Source organism: Delphinapterus leucas, chromosome 3 (assembly GCF_059928025.1).
Source record: "Delphinapterus leucas isolate spDelLeu-1000000601 "Yukka" chromosome 3, BTC_Dleu_Yukka2, whole genome shotgun sequence".
NCBI lineage: Eukaryota > Metazoa > Chordata > Mammalia > Artiodactyla > Monodontidae > Delphinapterus > Delphinapterus leucas.
In genome coordinates, this window is record NC_143131.1 from 15,810,216 (window position 1) to 15,828,798 (window position 18,583).

The 18,583-nt window shown below is 43.4% G+C and overlaps 1 protein-coding gene across 1 annotated transcript in view; it reads right to left on the bottom strand.

Moving 5' to 3' along the window:
* RETREG1 (reticulophagy regulator 1) overlaps positions 1–18,583 on the bottom strand; it is a 123,925-nt gene that overhangs the window by 74,598 nt on the left and 30,744 nt on the right. The window contains exons 2-3 of the mRNA XM_022581419.3: positions 16,455–16,561; positions 10,688–10,718 (exon numbers count right to left, since the gene is read on the bottom strand). Of these exons, the coding sequence (XP_022437127.2) occupies positions 10,688–10,718; positions 16,455–16,561 (138 nt within the window). The remainder of the gene's footprint in view (positions 1–10,687; positions 10,719–16,454; positions 16,562–18,583) is intronic.

An 18,583-nucleotide genomic window follows, 5' to 3' on the forward strand; every position in this document is an offset into this window, starting at 1 on the left:
CTTCTTATTGTAACTGAAGCGACACTGAAGTTTCTGTCCTGCTGAAATGTGCAAGTACTAAAATCACTGGTGCCACGCAGCTAGGCTTCAACAGCAGGCATGTTATCCTCAGCCTCTCCAACACGCTGATGGCCCAGCTCTCCCACACCCTCTAGTGGCGGCCAGCCCTAGAACACTGCCAAGCGTGCAAGGAAATCATTCCAGCTGTCAGAGCCCAGGTGTCGATGCAGTCTTTACACAGGCTTTCAAATATACAGTATTCTGGCTTAGAAAACCATTCACTTTATGGGTTAGGCATTTGCCTTTTCCCTTTTTGTGACTGTTGGTACTGTCATGCAGCAAACTCAGAAACTCACAGAAGCAGTGGACAGTCTGGTAAAAAATGTCCCTAAGTCCAATGCAAAGACAGCATATAAATCAGTTGTGGTATAGTCACATGATGGAATATTATACAGCAACAAAAAAGAAGGAACCGCAGCTATACACAGCAACGTGGATTTATCTTTCTGTAAAAGTTTAATGGTAAGATATTAGTTCCAGAAGACTACATAGATATGGAACCATTTTTAATAGACCTCAAAAGTGAAATTTTTATTTAGGAATACGTGTATATGTAATTTAAATATATATGTATACATACACATATTTATATACATACATACACAAATATTTATATACATACACATATATTTATATACATTTATATATATTATATACATATAAATACATATATTTATATGTGTATACAAACACACACACATATTTTTTTTAAAGCAAAGGAACAAAGAACACAAATATCAGGACCGTGCTTGCTTTTAGCCTGGGAAGGCAGCAGGAGGAGGTAAGGGAGATGCAGGACCATCAACCCTGTTTGGGAGAAAGTTCATGATTACCTGTTTTATTATAATGACTACAACTTCTGTGTATGTTACATATATTCTTCAATATATAAAATACGATCATTAGAAGATAATTCAGGAACACGTGTAGGTAGGTAGGTTGGATAGACTGACAGCTGACCGATGGACAACTGATAGACAAGACTGGCTGGCTGACCTACAGAACCCTGGGGTGGGGTGTTCAGAAGAGAACACACTGTCATCCCAGGTTCATTCTTGTTTGAATTGCCCAAAGACTATAGTTTGGAGTATAAGCATAGAGACATAAATCTCACTCTGGAGGATACAAAGAGTTTCCAAATTTTACTTAGATAAGCTTTCTGGGGGTGTCTAAATCATGAGGATATGCACGCAGGCCCTTCACCTGTACCTGTCACTGAGCTTCAGAAAGGAAGGGTTTAAGAACTTTTATCCCACCCCTCGAACACCACCTAACCTTGGAAATTCATCATCTTAATGTATTACTCAATAATACATTAGTCCTTTTTCTTTGCCCCAGTCCTATGAAGCTCAGTATCAAGTGACACTTGGGCTGGTCAGGGCCCCCTTGTAATGCCTCTGACGCATTCCTGAGGCTCCCGCCCCTCCTCTGAGCCCCGCTGCTTCTCTGCACTTCGACCCTGACCTGTTTCCAAGGCCTGGGCCGTGCCATCTGCGTAACCAGAGCCCCATTTCCGGTCAGCAGCTCAGGAGCCGGAGCCCTTACGTGAACTGAATACCTGAAGCGGTGTGTCGTCTCCCACGTCCAAAGTCACAGGCCTCACCCTGACTGGTGGGATGCTCTCTCCTTTCACTGAGTATCTTTCGTCTCTCTTCATGTTAAAGGCTATGTATATTCATTATAGAAGTAAAATGTATTAATAAAGATAAACAAAATCAAGAAAACAAAAACCACCTGTCTTCCCTTCGCAAGAGGTACCAGACATGTTCAACACATAACTGTAAGGTACTGTGCATTATACCTCCCTGCAATGCTTTAAATCTACAATTTTTTTTACAAATGATACATTTTCATATCTCATTTTCATACTTTCACAATACGATCTTAATTAGCTACATAATATTCCATTTATTCTAGTTACTACAGTTGCATTAAAAAAAAACTTACTAGTATAAAACAAAAGTCACTGTGCCCCAGGGCCTTTGCACTTGCTGTTCCCTCTGACTAGAAACTCTTCAACCAGACATGATTCACAACTTCACCTCCTTCAAGTCTTAGCTCAAAACTCTTCTTTAGTGAGGGCTTTCCTGAGCACTTTAATACAACCTGACCCTCACCTCCCACCCTCACACTCCCTGATCCCCTCTCCTGCTTCAGTTTCCCTTAAACATCGTTCACCATCTAACATTATATATTGTAGTAACTTATTTTCTGGCTCACTCACTAGAATGTGACCTCCAGGAGGACAGAGCTGTTGCTTTTTGTTTAATTCTACTAATGCCTAGAAGTACTGGCCATAAAGGCACGCAATAAATATTTCTTGAAACGATGAATGAACAAAATCAGATATAATTTTACAAAAAGACTGGAAAAAATAAAATCGAAAGTGAGTTTAATTTCTGGGTGATGGGTTTAAGGTTTGAGTGTTCTTTTTTATAATAAGTTCTCTATATTTTCAGTTTTCTAAATTAGCATGTATTACTTTTAAAATCAAGAAAAAAGTTATGTTTTAAATGCTATTAGGCAAATATGACTATAAATATTGTTTAGGAACAATAGAGAGAGAGAGAGACAAAGAGAAAGAGAAAGAGACAGAAAGACAGACGGACAGAGGACAAAAAGTTTCAAATACCTGTGAAGTCTTAATTTATGTTCAAATAATCACAGCATAGGCCAGGGAAAGTTAAGAGAAATACTAACTACTAACCATTCTTCCTTCTTGGTAACTTAAGTTTATTGAAGCAAGAATGCTACTAGGTAACAATTAGTCTAGTTTAATTACTTGATATATTTATAAGTGAACTACATTCTCAAATCCTTAATAATGCAGGATCCAGTACCTAATCAAAACTAATAAGCAAGGAGCCTAAGAGAATCTGAAAACACAGATTAAAATGATCAAAGCTGGAATTTTTCTTTCTTATGAAGTGGCTGTAGACAGCCATGGTGAAGCCATAGAAAACAGTGATGTACACACATTTTTAATTAAGCAAAGATGAAATAGAGCTAAAATAATGGGGGGGAAAAGCTGACTGAACTCGTTATTGAATCAGATTATGGAATTACATTAACTTTAAGAAATGTCCCAAATTATCAAAACCGAAAATTATAAACTATAATAAAATATAATATTGAGTTCATTTTACTTAGGAGCCCTGAGTATTAAGTCAGGGGCTGCTGCTCCCAGACTCACTGAGAGCCTGACTCTGGTTTCCTGCCCGCGTTTTGACTTGATAAATCTGCCTGAATATAAGGAGAACACGTTACTCATGAAATGAATGTACAGCCAGGAACAGGTCTAACAATCTGTCTCCCTTGTCAATGAAGCCAGTGGGCTATGAAATGTACTTCCTGTTTCATTTTCTTTCTTTATTTTCTTGAGGTATAGTCGATGTACAATATTATATAAGTTACGGGTGTACAACATAGTGATTCACAGTGTTTTAAAGTTATACTCCACTTATAGTTATTAGAAAATAGTGGCTATATTCCCTGCGTTGTACAATATATCCTCGTAGCTTATTTATTTTATACACAATAATTTGTACTTCCTGTTTCATTTTATTTTTAACGCCTAAGAAATAGATCAGTTGCTGTTGTGAAGATGCCCGACGGTTTCAGGGAGGGCTTTTAGCTTGAGGGGCTCCTGAGAGGAAAAAACAGCCCTTAAAGTTCTAGCATGAGGCATTTTTAGGAAGTCAACACTTTTTATGTAGAGACCCCACTGATGGTGAAGAGATAAGAAGCAGAATTGTCCCCTTCGGCCTCAAACAGCTTTCGAAAGGGCTTGTAGTCCTTTGTTCCGCACTTGTCTTCAACTGGTCTGATTGTCAAAGTACAACTTTTAAAAATGAACACAACAGATTGGAATCTGGGTGAAGAATTCTAAGCCACATCGCAGCCGTGCTGCCTAAGAGCTCACCATCTCTCAGTTGCTGAATGGGTCCGTTCTTTCCGGAGAGAGAGGAAAAAAGGGCTTCAACTCTCCATTGTGCGATATATGACTACAGAATTGTGCTCAATTATTATTTTTGAAAAAAGGAATAAAAGGCCTGTTCGGATTTTTATGTTGGCAGGGTAGAGACTTTCAAAGTGGTGCTTTGCCCCCAGGCTGGCCCAGGCATCTCCAGCCAAAGACTCCCCAAGCCCAGACATGCTTGTGTTAAAATCCAGCATCTTCTGAATTTAAGTGAATTTTTTTTTCCGAGGAAAAGAATTTTTCATTTAATCCAATCAAATGTATCCTTCATAGCCAGACTTTCTTTTAAAACTCACGGAGATGTGGCTCCCTAATCGCAGTTCTGGCTGAAGTTAAAAAATAAAGCTTCCAAATGGTATGCCTCCTTAGAAAGGTTCCAAAATACAAGTTACAAGGTGACTTCAGACACTTTTGAAAAGACTAAAACTGTAAAATCTAGTAGTTTCGATGCGTGAGTCAGATTTACTGCTGTGCCTAATAGCAAAGAAAGAAAGAAAACTTTTTAAGCTGCCATGTGACTACTTAATGCTTTTGACTTGGTGATTCATCCTGTCTGTGGAATTCTGATGAGTGATGACGATTCATAAATATAGAATACGCAGTTTTCATACTAAATCCTATTCCTCAGAGGAGACAAGTTAGCAAATGCTAGATGACTTCTCGCTTTTACCGGAAGCATGGTGCTGCACTCAAGGAGTTAATTAATTAGACGGCTCTTACCCACATGCTCCGATTGGTTCTGGGCCTATGAGCTGGGGCAAGCTCGGGGCTGGGCTTTACAACCAACAATTCCTGGCTCCTTTTCTCCAGAAAAAATTAGGAACAGTTAGAACACTTTGGCAATTATCTGGAAGTTGACAAGACAAAAGGGCATTTCATCTCACCAAGTAGGGCCACAGAACTGCTTCTCCTAAGAGCAGGTGAGAGGGAGAGCGAGAGAGCTCAGAGGAGTCGTCCCAGGATTTGACCAAGCTGCAGGCAAAAAGCCCACAACTCCTGCTGACTCCTGCTGGCTCTAGAAAGACTGCGTCTGTTAATTCTCTGCTGTGCCCACCCTAAGAGTCAGCTCAAGGTAAGGCAAAGTAGACCTGATGCCCTTGTTACATTCTCGGAAAGCCACTCCCCACTTCCTGTGAAAGACACCAGCTGAGGCATCGGGATTCTGGCGATGTCTGTTATTAAATCCCAGAGTTCTCAGCCATAATTTCCAAAACCTGTAGTGTTGATGAAAGAAGTGTATTTTCTGTAAATTGACACTGAACAGTAAAACAGGATTTATGATGAGAAGAGCTCCTTCATCTGGATTATAATGTACAAAACTATTAAGGAATTAGGGAAAGAAATTTTGAATGATCGATATATACGTAAGTAAAAGTACTTTTTTCTCATTTATACTTCCTTAGAAAAACCAGGCCAAACTGAAACCAATTTTTTGTTTTTAAAGGTAATGGGCACAATTTCTCCTTTGTTAACAGAGGCTATTATTCAGTCAGCGGCCACAGTCACACGAGAATTAAGAGCCATGATACCACGGGTCAGGTTTCATCCCAAGACTAGGAACGTGCCATAGAAGATGTTAATTTGGTTCAGTTGACAGACTGCTCCGTACAAATCCTGTTCATGTTGCAGAGTTGGGGCTTACTGTTTAGTAAAGAAAAAGGTCAAGCACCAGCCCTTCTCAGGACTTACACAATGAGAATCACATTTGCACAAAATGAACTTTCCATGTACAAAAACTGATATGTGAATGGCATCTGAGTAAAAATGATCCAATTTTTATTGTTGAAGACATCAGAAATTTGATGCTGGCTTTACTGTTATTTACTAGTTAGGTATAACACGTTATACTTGTGAATACCCTTCTTGTACATAGACATCACCATCTTCCTGCTAAATTTTGGAGGAAATGCTTTAAGCTTAGCTGACAAAAGCAACTTTTCCCAGAGTCTGTGAAATAAGCCATTAGGATTATAGGAAGGAAAAAATTCCTTTCCTTTCCAGTTTTTACTGAGATATAATTGACACATAACCTCGTGTAAGTTTAAGGTGTACAGTATGATGATCTGATAGACGTACATACGGCGAAATGGTTACCACAGTGGAGAGTTTACACATCCCTCACCTCACATCACTACCATTTTGTCATTGTGGTGGTGAGAACATTTCGGATCTACTGTCTTAGCAACTTTAAAGTACACAGTACGGTACAGTTAGCTAGAGTCACTGTGCTGCACGTTAGTTTCCCAGAACCCATCCGTCTTATAACTGGAGGTTTGTGCCCTTTGACCGACACCTCCTCACTTGCACCCCCAGCCCTGGCAACTACCAATCTGCTGTTTCTTTATGAGCAACTTTTTCAGATTCCACATAAAAGGGAGATCACACAGTATTTGTCTTTCTCTGTCTGGCTTATTTCACATAACATACGCCTTCCAGGTTCATCCATGTTGTTGAATTGCCTTCTTTTGTTAATGGCTGAGTAACGTTCCATTGTGTATATATACCAGTTTTCTTTACCAGTTCATCCACTGGGGGGCGCTGAGTTGTTTCCGTGTCTTGGCTATTGTGAACAGTGCTGCAGTGAATGTGGGGGAGGTGTGTGCAGACATCTCTTCAGGACAGTGATTTCATTCCCTTTGGATCTAGACCCAGGAGTGGAATTCCTGGACCATCTGAATGTTTTATTTTTAGTCTTTTGAGCAACCTCTATACTGTTTTCCATAGTGGCTGCACCAATTTACATTCCTGCCAACAGTGCACAGAGTTCCCTTTTCAAGGAGCTCCTCTTTCATGGAAAAGCTCTACAATGGCATAATGAAGGCAGAGTGGTCCATGGTTTCACCCACCTTTTGAACAGTGAATTTCATGGCCCTTAAACAAGCCCTACAGAGAAAAGGCCTGGTTCATTCTCAGCCTGAGCGCAAACCACTAGCGCAATGCTGGGAAGAGGAACAGTTAAGCCTGGCTGACAGACCTGGGAATCCCAGCTGTGCAGGCTGTAATGGGGGGTGTGGGGAGGGGGGAGAGGGGGAGAAATGCTCATCTCTTTTTTTCCTTTGTTAAATTTTTAAAAAGAGATTTTATTATTTTAAAGCAGTTTTAGGTTCCCAGCAAAATCAGAGGGCACAGAGATTTCTCGTATACCCTCTGCCCCCATACACACACAGCCTCCTCCCTAATCAGTGTTCCCCACCAGAGTGCTGCATTTGTTACAACTGGTGAACCTACAGTGACACGTCATAATCACCCCAAATCCAGAGTTTACGTTAGGGGTCACACTTGGCATTGTACATTCTATGGGTTTGGACAAAAGTGTAACGACCTGTATCTACCATTATAGTAACATACAGACTATTTTCACTGCTCTAAAAATCCCCTGTTCTCTGCCTAGTCATGCCTCCCATCCTCGAGAGCCCCTGGCAACCACGGATCTTGTTACAGTTTCCGTAATTTTGCCTTTTCCAGAATGTCTTATAGTTAGAATCCTATTGTATGTAGCCTTTCCAGATTGGCTTCTTTCACTGAGTAATACGCACTTAAGGTTCTTCCATGTCTCTTCATGGCTTGATAGCTAATTTCTTTTTAGTGCTTATTAATATTCTATTGCCTGGATGTACCACAGTTTATTTATCCATTCACTTAATGAAGGACATCTTGGTGGCTTCCAAGTTTCGGCATTATGAATACAGCTGCTATAAACATCTGTGTGTTGTTTCTTGTGTAGACCCAAGTTTTCATTCCTTTGAGTCAATACCAAAGAGTATGACTGCCAGACTGTATGATAAGAATATATTTGGTTTTGTAAGACACCACCAAACTGTCTTCTCAAGTGGCTGTACCATTTTGCATTCCCACCAGTAATTAAGGAGAATTTCCGTATATTAGAAAAGAAGAAACATCTAGTTTCCTAAGGTGGAAAGTGTTTGCACTGATGTGAATTCTTTTGCTGTATGCCTAGGGTTTACCCACTTGGCAAGGTACTGTAGTTGAGTTCATAGTTTATCATTTTTAGGATTTAGAAACGTTGATTTCTAACTACCGCCAAATGAGGGCGAGATTTCTGAGCTCAGCACCTGAGACCTTGTAAGTGGAAAGATCCTAATCCCACCTGCCTCACATGAGCAAAACAGCACCTCCTTCTGCCTGCAAAGATCCTCCTATCCAGCACTGTATTTTATTCTTCAAATAAGGCGGTTTTGAATTTTTCAATGTTAAAAACACGGCACTAGCAAGTACCAGATGCCAAGAGTCACTGTAAATAACAAACCAAATCATCATCAAAGAAATCAGAGGAAAACATATTTTAATTTCACATCTCCAGCATGAACAACAGAAATCAGAATGAAATTACACAATGGAAAGTGCAGTGAAAAAAATTGGGGGAAGTATCCTTTCTAGTGTGAATTAAATCACTTTGAAAGAGGCACTGGCCAAACAAAAAGGTAAATGGGTAACAGTATGAAAGGAACACTAATCCCCCTCAAATCACATCATAGACTTTTTAGGGCTGGAAGAGATATTCAAGATGATTCTCTCTCACCTCTTCACTCAGCAGATAAGAAAACTGAGGCCAAGAGATAAGTGAACTTGGCAAGATCGCTAGCTGCAGGGTTGGGACCAGGATGGAAAATTAGCTGCATCTGAATATCCATCTGGGTGATCCTGAAGTAAATGAGACCCTCCCTAAAAAAAAGGCTATTTCCATGATCATGGCTTCTCTGGGGGCACATAGGCAGCTCCCCAAACGAGTGGAATATTATAAATCTTAAAAAAGCCGCATTATAAGGAGCTGCTCGCTCCCTGACCAAACCCAACACTGGCAAAGTGAGAGCCTTGGTCCTGATGTGCTCACTAACAGCTAATACTTTTTCCAGATCCTTATCAAACATTCCAATAATTTCTATGTTAAGAGGAAGTGCACAGTGGGAATTCTCCCAGGCAACTTATAACTACTTCAGAAGCGCTGTGGACAGCAAGGGCTTCAGCAAAGCCCTTGGCAGGTCAAACTGAGTATCAGTAAATCTGAAAGAGTATTGCTTTGAAGAGCTTTTGAAATTTCTTTGAAATTACACTAACTCACTTGGTCAGATCTTCTTCCTGCAACCAGAATTAGGGAGCACGCTCAATTTCTTCACCTGACAAATGGGGAAACACCTGCAGAGAAAGCTTAAGACACTTATCCAAGGAGGCCCAGTGTGTCTGCAGGAGCAGGACGGAAGCCAGGACCTGGACTGCCAGGCCAGGGGTGGGTCTGTGCCTGGAGGATCAGGTTTCCCTTCTTAGAGCCAATATCTCCCTCTGCTGAGTCTTTGGCAAGTTTACATTCTGCCCATGAAAATCTGGGCTCCAAAATGAAGGAACACGCAGAAGTAAACTGGTCATAAAATTAGCCTTTACACCTGAAGTAAGCATTATTTTCATGAGCACAGCTTCTAAGAGCACATTATAGAGGCTTCCCTGGTGGCGCAGTAGTAAAGAATCCGCCTACCAATGCAGGGGACACGGGTTCGAGCCCTGGTCCGGGAAGATCCCACATGCCGCGGAGCAACTAAGCCCGTGCGCCACAACTACTGAACCCGTGTGCCACAACTGCTGAAGCCCACGTGCCTAGAGGCCGTGCTCTGCAACAAGAGAAGCCACCACAATGAGAAGCCTGCGCACCGGAACGAAGAGTAGCCCCCGCTCGCCGCAACTAGAGAAAGACCACGCACGGCAGCGAAGACCCAACGCACCCAAAAATAAATAAACAAAATAAATAAATTTATTTAAAAAATAAAGAGTACATTATATACCAGGTTATGGTTTTTTTCATGGATTTTTAAAGGCATTACTTTGTTTCCTTTGTGAGCCTTCACTGCTTGTTGCCCACTTTGATGTTAGTCGAGCACTGAACCATCCCTCTTTCAGTCATACAAGGGTATTCTTAAGGCAGAATTTAAACAAATAAATAACTACAAAATTTCACTTTACTGGAATACTGACCCTTACATTTTCTTCGCTTTTCCACTTCTCATATGCACAGCTGGTGATGTGAATTCTGATCCTCTCGTCACCTGCCCCACCTCTTTTCTCTTCCAGGTGAGAAGAGAGCCTTAACTTCAGGATGGGGGATGGCAAATGAAAAGGGGACTCATTTGCCTGTGGCCGTACAAGGAGCCCAGAGCCCTGCGGACGTTCGCTGCACCCTCCCACCTACAAGCCTCTCACCCCTCCTCTTCGTCTCCGTCTCCTCACCCCAGGGTTCTCGGAGCCGACAGCCTGGTTAGCCTTCGGGAATGTTTCCGCAGAGTTCCGGGACTTGGGGCTGCCCTTTTCTTCCCCCACTACAGCACGCTGCTCAGGCTCCAAAATGAGGTCTGAGAGGAAATCCCCAAGGAAAACACCCCCATCTTCCCCCCATCCTCACACATTACGACTCTTACGCGCACATGGCCCAATATGACAGCAAGACGTGAACCATTTCCTAGAACGAGTCCTGATTTTATCCTCGCCCTCACTTCGACTGCATTTTTCTTTATGTTCCCACTCTTGCAGATTACTATGATCAATCCTGTCACTAAACTATGGTTTCAGAGATGCATCTTGGCGGCCTGGTCACCTCTCCCACCTGCCCTCCATTAGCCATAACATGAAAAGAATGTTCCCTACCTTTCACTGAAGCTTCTCCACAACTGTGCACCTGCAATAGGAGAAGTAAATGTGAAATGTTAATGGAGGTATTTTCCTCTTGAGGCATTTCTCAACTTAGAAATATCCTGAGCTATTTTAAATGGACCGCTTAGATCTTAAAACTCTAGAAACGATCAGTTCATACAGCGTATACTTCTGCTACCATAACTCATTCAGGCAAGTTGTCCACAAATATCCATTGAGATTCTACTATATGCAAAACACTTGGATAGGTAGCATGGAAGACGGAGCACCATATAACACATGGTCCTGCCTCAGGGGCTGTACTGTCCAATGGGGCAGACCGAACCCGCACTCAAGCAAATCTGAACCGAGGTAGGTGGTGTAGGAACTCTACAAGAAACATAAGCCGTGGGAGTTCAGGGAGGAGAGAAAATGTGGCTGGTCAAGAAAGCAGCAATAACAGAGGTGGTATTTGAGGGGAACTCTGAAATGGTACTGACAAAGGAGAACTGAAACAACTGCTACTTGAGAAAGGAGATTTTTATCTATTCATTCTCTAGGTGTTTTGAGCTTATATCTATGCTCAAATGAAATCAACATTTATATACACACACACACACACACACATACACCTAGATCTCATCTGCTCTTAATTCTCCAATGACTTTCTTCGCTGGCCTATGCCTTGACACTATACTCCCCGCTACCAGCTTTAATGAAGTTCAAGAAAAGAAATGGCCAAGAGGTGCTTTTTCCATCGGACAAATGCCAAAGATGTTGTCCCTTTTGTTCTTCAGCGTCCCCTAGTAAAGATGCATGTGATAAATTCTCCTTAAAATTCAGCCGCAGGAAAAAGTTTCTCCAAACTGCTTGCATCCTTTTATCAGATTATTAGAATTGTGCAAGTGATCTGGTTTTGCTTTCTGCCTAGATGAACAAAGAAGACGTAGTGTATACATATATCACAATGAAATACTATTTGGCCATAAAAAAAGAATGAAATCTTGTCATCTGTGGCAACATGGGTGGACCTGAGGGTATTAGGCTAAGTGAAATAAGTCAGACAGAGAAAAACAAATACTGTATGATTTCACTTATATGTGGAATCTAAAAAAACAAGTGAAGAAACAAAAGAGAAAGAGACTCACAGATACAGAGAACAAACTGATAGTTGCCAGAGGGGAGGGGGTGGGGAGCTAGACAAAAGCAGGTGAAGGGGATTAAGAGGTACAAACTCCCAGCTGTAAAATAAATACGTCATGAGGATGTAATGCACACATACAGAATCTAATTAATAATATTGTAACAACTTTGTATGGTGACAGATGGTAACTGGTCTTTCTGCAGTGATCATTTCACAATGTATAAAATACTGAGTCACTATGTGGTACACCTGAAATCTGAATAATATTGTGTTAATTATAACAAAAGCATTGGAAAAATGAGTACAGTTGCTGGCTAAGGAGCGAGGACGTTAGAACGGTGAGGACAGCAGCGCCGCAATAGCTGAACGTAGACCAGGGCGGGGCAGCACAGGGCTGAGGACGGTGCAGTGTAAGAGGCTGAGCAGGGGCGCGCTTGAACTGGGGTCACAGAGCCGGTGCAATGGGAGTGAGGGGCGGGGTGGGGCTGGACAGGAGGAAGCACCGAGGACTGACTGCCAGCCTTGCAGGGGCTGGAGACAGAACTTGCGAAGGCTAAGATCAAAGGCACAGGGATGGTCTCGGGGACTGAAGCCGGGCTTCACACGAGCCATCAGGGCACAAGCGGGAATGACAGAGCATGGCGTGGGCACAAAGACCTACAGTTCACAGGCCACGAATGCAGGTGGGTCCACGTTCAACCACGACCGGAAGGCGGCATCAAATGGATAGTGTAGATTTGGCAGGAGGAAAGGCATAAAGGGACAGCAGTTGGCGATGCCTCCACAGGTGGCGTGCAGGAACCTGCTGAGCCCTCCTCCACTGCCCAGCAAAGTGCCCTCCACTTTGAAGAGCATCTCAAAGACAGCGGGGTGCGGAAATTACTGGTTCTTTGGCAAAGAGACAGAAGGAGAAGGGGGTCAAGAAAAGCTGAAGGCCGCAGGAGGAGTTTCCCACACCGCAGAAGCATCCCCAGAGCCCAGAGGAAGGGGTTAATTCTGGGGAGCACACAGTCAAGCGCACAACAGCGAGGCCATGAGAGAGAAATCCATCACGGCCGAGGGCGTCCACACTGGTGACTCAGAAACCAGAGACACGGGGTCCCTGGGTTTCACAACGATTAAGTTCCAAGAAGGTATCGCCACACTTCTGCTCACCTATTTCGTATTAAGTACCTAAGACGGTAGACGGTATTAAAGATATGATGGAGAGAGAGGAGAGGTACAATTAAATCTTAACAAGAGAGTCTTAATCCCTTCAGCCAAAAATGCTGTGGGAAGCTGGGAAGCTGGCGGAGAGGCGAGGGGCCAGATGACCTGCTCACTGCTCCTGCCGTAGGGCCAGGGTAGCTCATGAGAGCCCGGCGGTTCTGGACGAAGCCATGGAGCTACCATCCCCGCATCTGGATCCAACTTGAAGCCGATTCTGCGCCTCCCAGAGCCCAGGTCATCACTGCAGGGCCCTGGGCTGAAGGGCCTGCAAAGCCAGGCTCTGCCGACCACGCATGGGGCTCAATGGGCCTTTGTCCTAAAAGACTCGACTGCAGAGGACGACGCAGGCTCCAGCGCTGTCTCGGCCACAGACTGGGAGCGCTGGGAGAGCACGGCCAGGAGTCCTGCTTCTCCTTGTTTCCTCATGCAGTAGAAACACTGCATTCAGAGCAATGTCCCCCGGTGAAAACCTGGACAGAAAGATTGGCCTGTGACAAATGCCCGCCCTACAGGCTGGAGCGTGAGAGGTGGACTCGGGCAGAGAGGCACTGGTGAGAGGAAGGCGCTCAACATGGGCCGACTGATGGGTGAACAGACCCATGCTGTTCCAGTCGCGGGTCGGAGCTAGAGAGAGGGGCCCGTTACTGAGTGAGGTGCTTTTGTTTCATGCTCTTGTCTGACCCTTAGACAACCCTGTGGTATAAGGAGGATTTGCCATTTCACAGGATAAAGAGGTTCAGATTATGTAGGAGGCTGAATAACGGCCCCCAAAGGTATCGGGTCTTAATCCCCGAAACCTGCAACATGTTACTTTATATGGAAAATGGGATTTACCAAACGTGACGAAGTTATGGGCTATGAAATGGGGACACTGTCCTGGGTTATCCAGGTGAGGCCCAAATGGAATCACAAATGTCCTTGCAAGAGGAAGGCAGAGGGAGACTTGACACAGGCAGAGAAGGAGGTGATGGGATCACAAAGGCACAGACTGGAGAGATGCCCTACAAGCCAAGGATACCAGCAACTGGCAGAAGCTGGGATGCTCAAGGAATCTGGGAGCGTGGCCCTGCCCACACCTTCATTTTGGCCCCGTGATACTGATTATGGACTGTAAGAGAAGACACTTCTGTTGTATTGAGGCACCAAGCTTGTGGTAATTTGTCACTGCAGCCACAGGAAACCAATACGGTCTTTGACGGGGCCTCTCCACAGCTGAGAAATGGAGCCGACTAGCTCTAGAAGATTGGTATGCTTCCCACCCTACCACCCTAATTTTTTAAAGGACTGAATCTTTGCAGTGGAGAGCTTTCCTGCAACTTAATATGAAAGTTGCACGTTTGCAAGAACGTCAAGCTGGTGAGGCAATGCAGGGAGTGGTCCTCATGAGAGTGAGAGAAGGACAGTCACAACGTCTTTCCACTTCATCCTTGCCCCCCCTGCATTTTTCCGTTCCTTAAAACTTGTGCCCAGACTGGGACCAAATTTGTACACCACTGAAAACATCGAGATGCTCAGCTTGCTTTGTGAGGTTCCTTGCCCTACTGAGCTAGAATGACTGCAGGTAAAATAGGTTAAGTGGCTATTTCTTCTAAGATTCCTCTGAGGGAGCTCCTAGAGGGTGAAAATGTTATCAAGTCTATTTGAGAGAAACAGGTTCTCCTCTTATCAGTTATGAATCAAGGCAGAAACACAGGTATCGCCATGCGTTGATCTCACCAACCCCAGCACAAAGCCCTACAGCTCGGAGATGTCCCACCTCTAGGCAGAATTAATACATCTGGCATAAACAGAAAGTAGCAGGCCAGGTGCCTGTTAGGGTTAGAAGGCAGAGAGTTAGGTGTCTGTTCTCTGAAACAGAAAAGAGGTGGGTGGGAGGAGGGGAGGGAGAGAAGGAAGAATGTGTACAAGAATATAAACTAAATCTACAGATTCAAGAAAAGCAATATCTAGACAAAACCCACCTGTTCACCTTCCCAGAACAGTGAATGAAGGGATCACCTTCAAACCTTGAAACACACACATGTAAAACAATCTTTCTAAATGGCTTATACATGAGTTAGTTTAAGAACCATAAAGACTTAAAATATAAACCAGATTTAAAGCACACCATAGAACAATATGATGGTACATCCATAACAGACAATGGTACATCCGTAACAGCCTATATCCCTGGTCCCAGGGTCAGTGTTAGGGAGGAAAGGGTGCCTCCCACAAGCAGCTTCAGTATCCCCGCCAGGGCTAGGGTCCTGGACAGTTCTTACGTGCATCCACCTATATGGAGCCCTACCAAAATCATCCCTCCATCTGGGGCTACTTTTAGTGGAATCAACTGCTTCACTGTAACCCCCTCTTAGCTATTTTTGATCAAATCAATCTTATTTCACTTAATTTCATGGGGCTCAATTATTCCAAGCAGGGATTTTTGTCTATCTACAAAAACTAGCTCAAACCCTGGTAGAAAGAAGCTCCTCCAAGTATGGAAAAGCCTGACTCAGATTTATGATATAGTTAAATTACTCAGAAAACCTTAAGTACATTTTTTAAAATAATTCAAGTTCTCACTTGAATTTTTTGAAAAATTTGGTGTTTAAAATGAATTTATTTTTCAATTCATTTTTAAAAATGAATTTAACCGTTACTTGTTTCTAAGTCCTGAATTTATTGTTTTTCTCCACAGAGGCAGAGAAAAAATTTATATAAACTAGTCCATTTTCCAATGGCCCAGTTTCATCACATGGGATGTAATAAATATTTAACTGCTATCCTCACTGCAGCCTACTTGAATACCAAAATGGTATTTAAAATAACGGCACTTAGAGCCAAAAGAGAAACCAACACACACAAACCTTTTGCCCAGCAGCAGTAGCTATGACTATGGACAATGTCAGTTAAATAAATAATAAATAGTAAATAAATTTAAAAATAATATTTAACACACATTCAAAATAGAAAAGTCAGTGCCGTACCCTAACCTGTACCCTAAACCGTACCCGTTCCCTAAGCCTAACCCTAACCCTTACCCGAAGCTTTACCCTAACGCGTACCCTAATCCTAACCCGTACACTAACACTAACCTGTACCCTAACACGTACGCTAACCCTAAACCGTTGTCGTACCCTAACCTGTACCCTAAACCGTACCCGTTCCCTAACCCTAACCCTAAGCCTAACCCTAACCCTTACCCAAAGCCTTACCCTAACCCGTACCCTAATCCTAACCCGTACACTAACACTAACCCGTACCCTAAACCTACGCCAACCCTAAACCGTTGTCGTACCCTAACCTGTACCCTAAACCGTACCCGTCCCCTATATAATCTGTTATTTTGCTCCATTTCAAAGACTGCTCAGTTAATCTGCCTGTACAAAGGTCAAACATTCAGGGTCTAGAAAATTAAATACCATAAAAATGAATGTTGAGTTTTCTTACCTCTTGTTCTAGACAAAACCATATCCTTTATTATTTGCATAATAACACGTCCAAGGATCACGACAGAAATCAGGTGATACACTCTCCATGGAGTCAGTGCAAGGAACCTATCACAGCAAAAACAGACAAATCATTATTTCAACTTGAGGACTGTACCTTTTTCTAAAAACTAGGTTTACTTTCTGCCACAGAAACAAAAAATACATTCAATAATGATTTCACTTGTCAAAAGCGCCCTCAACGTGACCACATGAAAGCTACTTAATAGCATCAAAGTCAGGGAAGTAAAAGCACTGGGGCCATGTGGACTTTTGTGCCAGGCTTTCTGCTCTAACCTCCAATCTGGGCAGAAGATTTGCTATTTTGGGTATGGCCCAAATATCACTCTGCTAACAGATGGAACAGAACTGACCTGGAGCAGAATCATGACGGACTAAAATTAAAAAGGCAGAGCAGCAGGGTTTTTTCACGCACAAGAGAAGCCGGAGTAGATGCCCTTTACTTGCTGTCCTCTGTCTTACGGTTTTCTCTAATGCCACATCCACGTCTTTAAATCCTACCCCCCACCCAACCAATCTCTTAAAAACAGCAGTTATTAGGGATCCAATTTGCTAGCCCTTTCTAAGATCACTGCCCTTTTGTCTATCTGCCCACCTCGTCTCCAGAGGGAAACAAAGAATTCTTTATCACGAACAGCACACAGACCCTACAGTACTTTTTGTCTTGTTTTGTTTTTGATTCGGTTTATAAAGGAATGCAATGGCAAGGAAGTCACAAGGAGCTCTGAGCCTTCATATAGAGGCTGAAGCCCGTTCTACGTAAGTTCGTTGGCTAAGCTACCAATTAATATTGACTTTGGTGTAATCGTAACTCAGAAAAGTCAATTTAACAGAAATGTCATTTAATACTAGTTGTAAGGCAGTGTGGGGTGTATAAAGAAGCAAAGAACACATGAATACTGCCTTCTAGGAACTTACCTCCTCATCAGAGAGATGAACACAGGCTGCACTAACAAAAGTCCAAGGCAATGAGTCTTGGTGCTATAGCAAGACACGAGCAAAGAGCAAAGAGAAACAAAGGAGGAGAAATGATTCGCTCCAAATCAGGGAAGATTTATAAAAAGTGGCATTGAACTTGGTCTGGGAGGATGGATGCAATTCAGAGGAAAACAGAAGCTGTTCCAATTGGAGGACACAACATGAGCAGAAGATAAGAGTCAGGCAAGGGTGAGGTGTGCCTGGGGCGTGAAAGTGGTCTGGGATGGCCCTGCGGAAGCAGAGGGATAAACAACAAGAGAGTTGGGAGACTGGCAGAGAGAAGAAATTGAGGTGCCAGGCTGGGGGCAGACTATGGCAAGCCCTGAAGGATATGTAGGGAGTTTAGTTGTCACTACTGACAACAGAGAGAAAGCCAAAGGTATAGAGTAGGTAAATGAAATGATGAGTGGTTTAGGATAAAGGCCAGGGGGCAGCAGAGAGGATGAGGTGGAGTAGGGAGGAAGCACGGAGGCCAGGACGTCTGCTAGAAGGTTATGCAATGTGCTTGATGAGAAATGGTCAACGTGAGATGCTGGTGAAGTTGTGGGTAAAACCTCTCCCAGGGGCTTCCCTGGTGGCGCAGCGGTTGAGAGTCCGCCTGCCGATGCAGGGGACATGGGTTCGTGTCCCGCTCTGGGAAGATCCCACATGCCGCGGAGCGGCTGGGCCCATGAGCCGTGGCCGCTGAGCCTGCGCGTCTGGAGCCTGTGCTCCGCAACGGGAGAAGCCACAACAGTGAGAGGCCCGTGTATCACCAAAAAAAAAAAAAAAACCTCTCCCAAAATGTGGACAACCCAATTTCCATGTCTGGCTGTAATGTTACCTGTGCGTGTGACCTGGGCCAGAGTGGGCAGAATAGGTCAGTGCTTCTTTAATATTGGTCTGCAACTGCCAGTAGCTTGGCTGCCTGGGAAGCTTGTTAAAATACAGACTCCCAGACCCCAGGGTCCGCCCCCGCCGGATCCTCCGAAACAGGTGGTCTAATTACTAGTGTTTACATTCAATAAACATTTATTTACGGGGGCCTACACTGCGCCAGGCACTGTGCTACCAAAAAGGAATAAACGGTGCACAATATATGCAGAGGCAGGA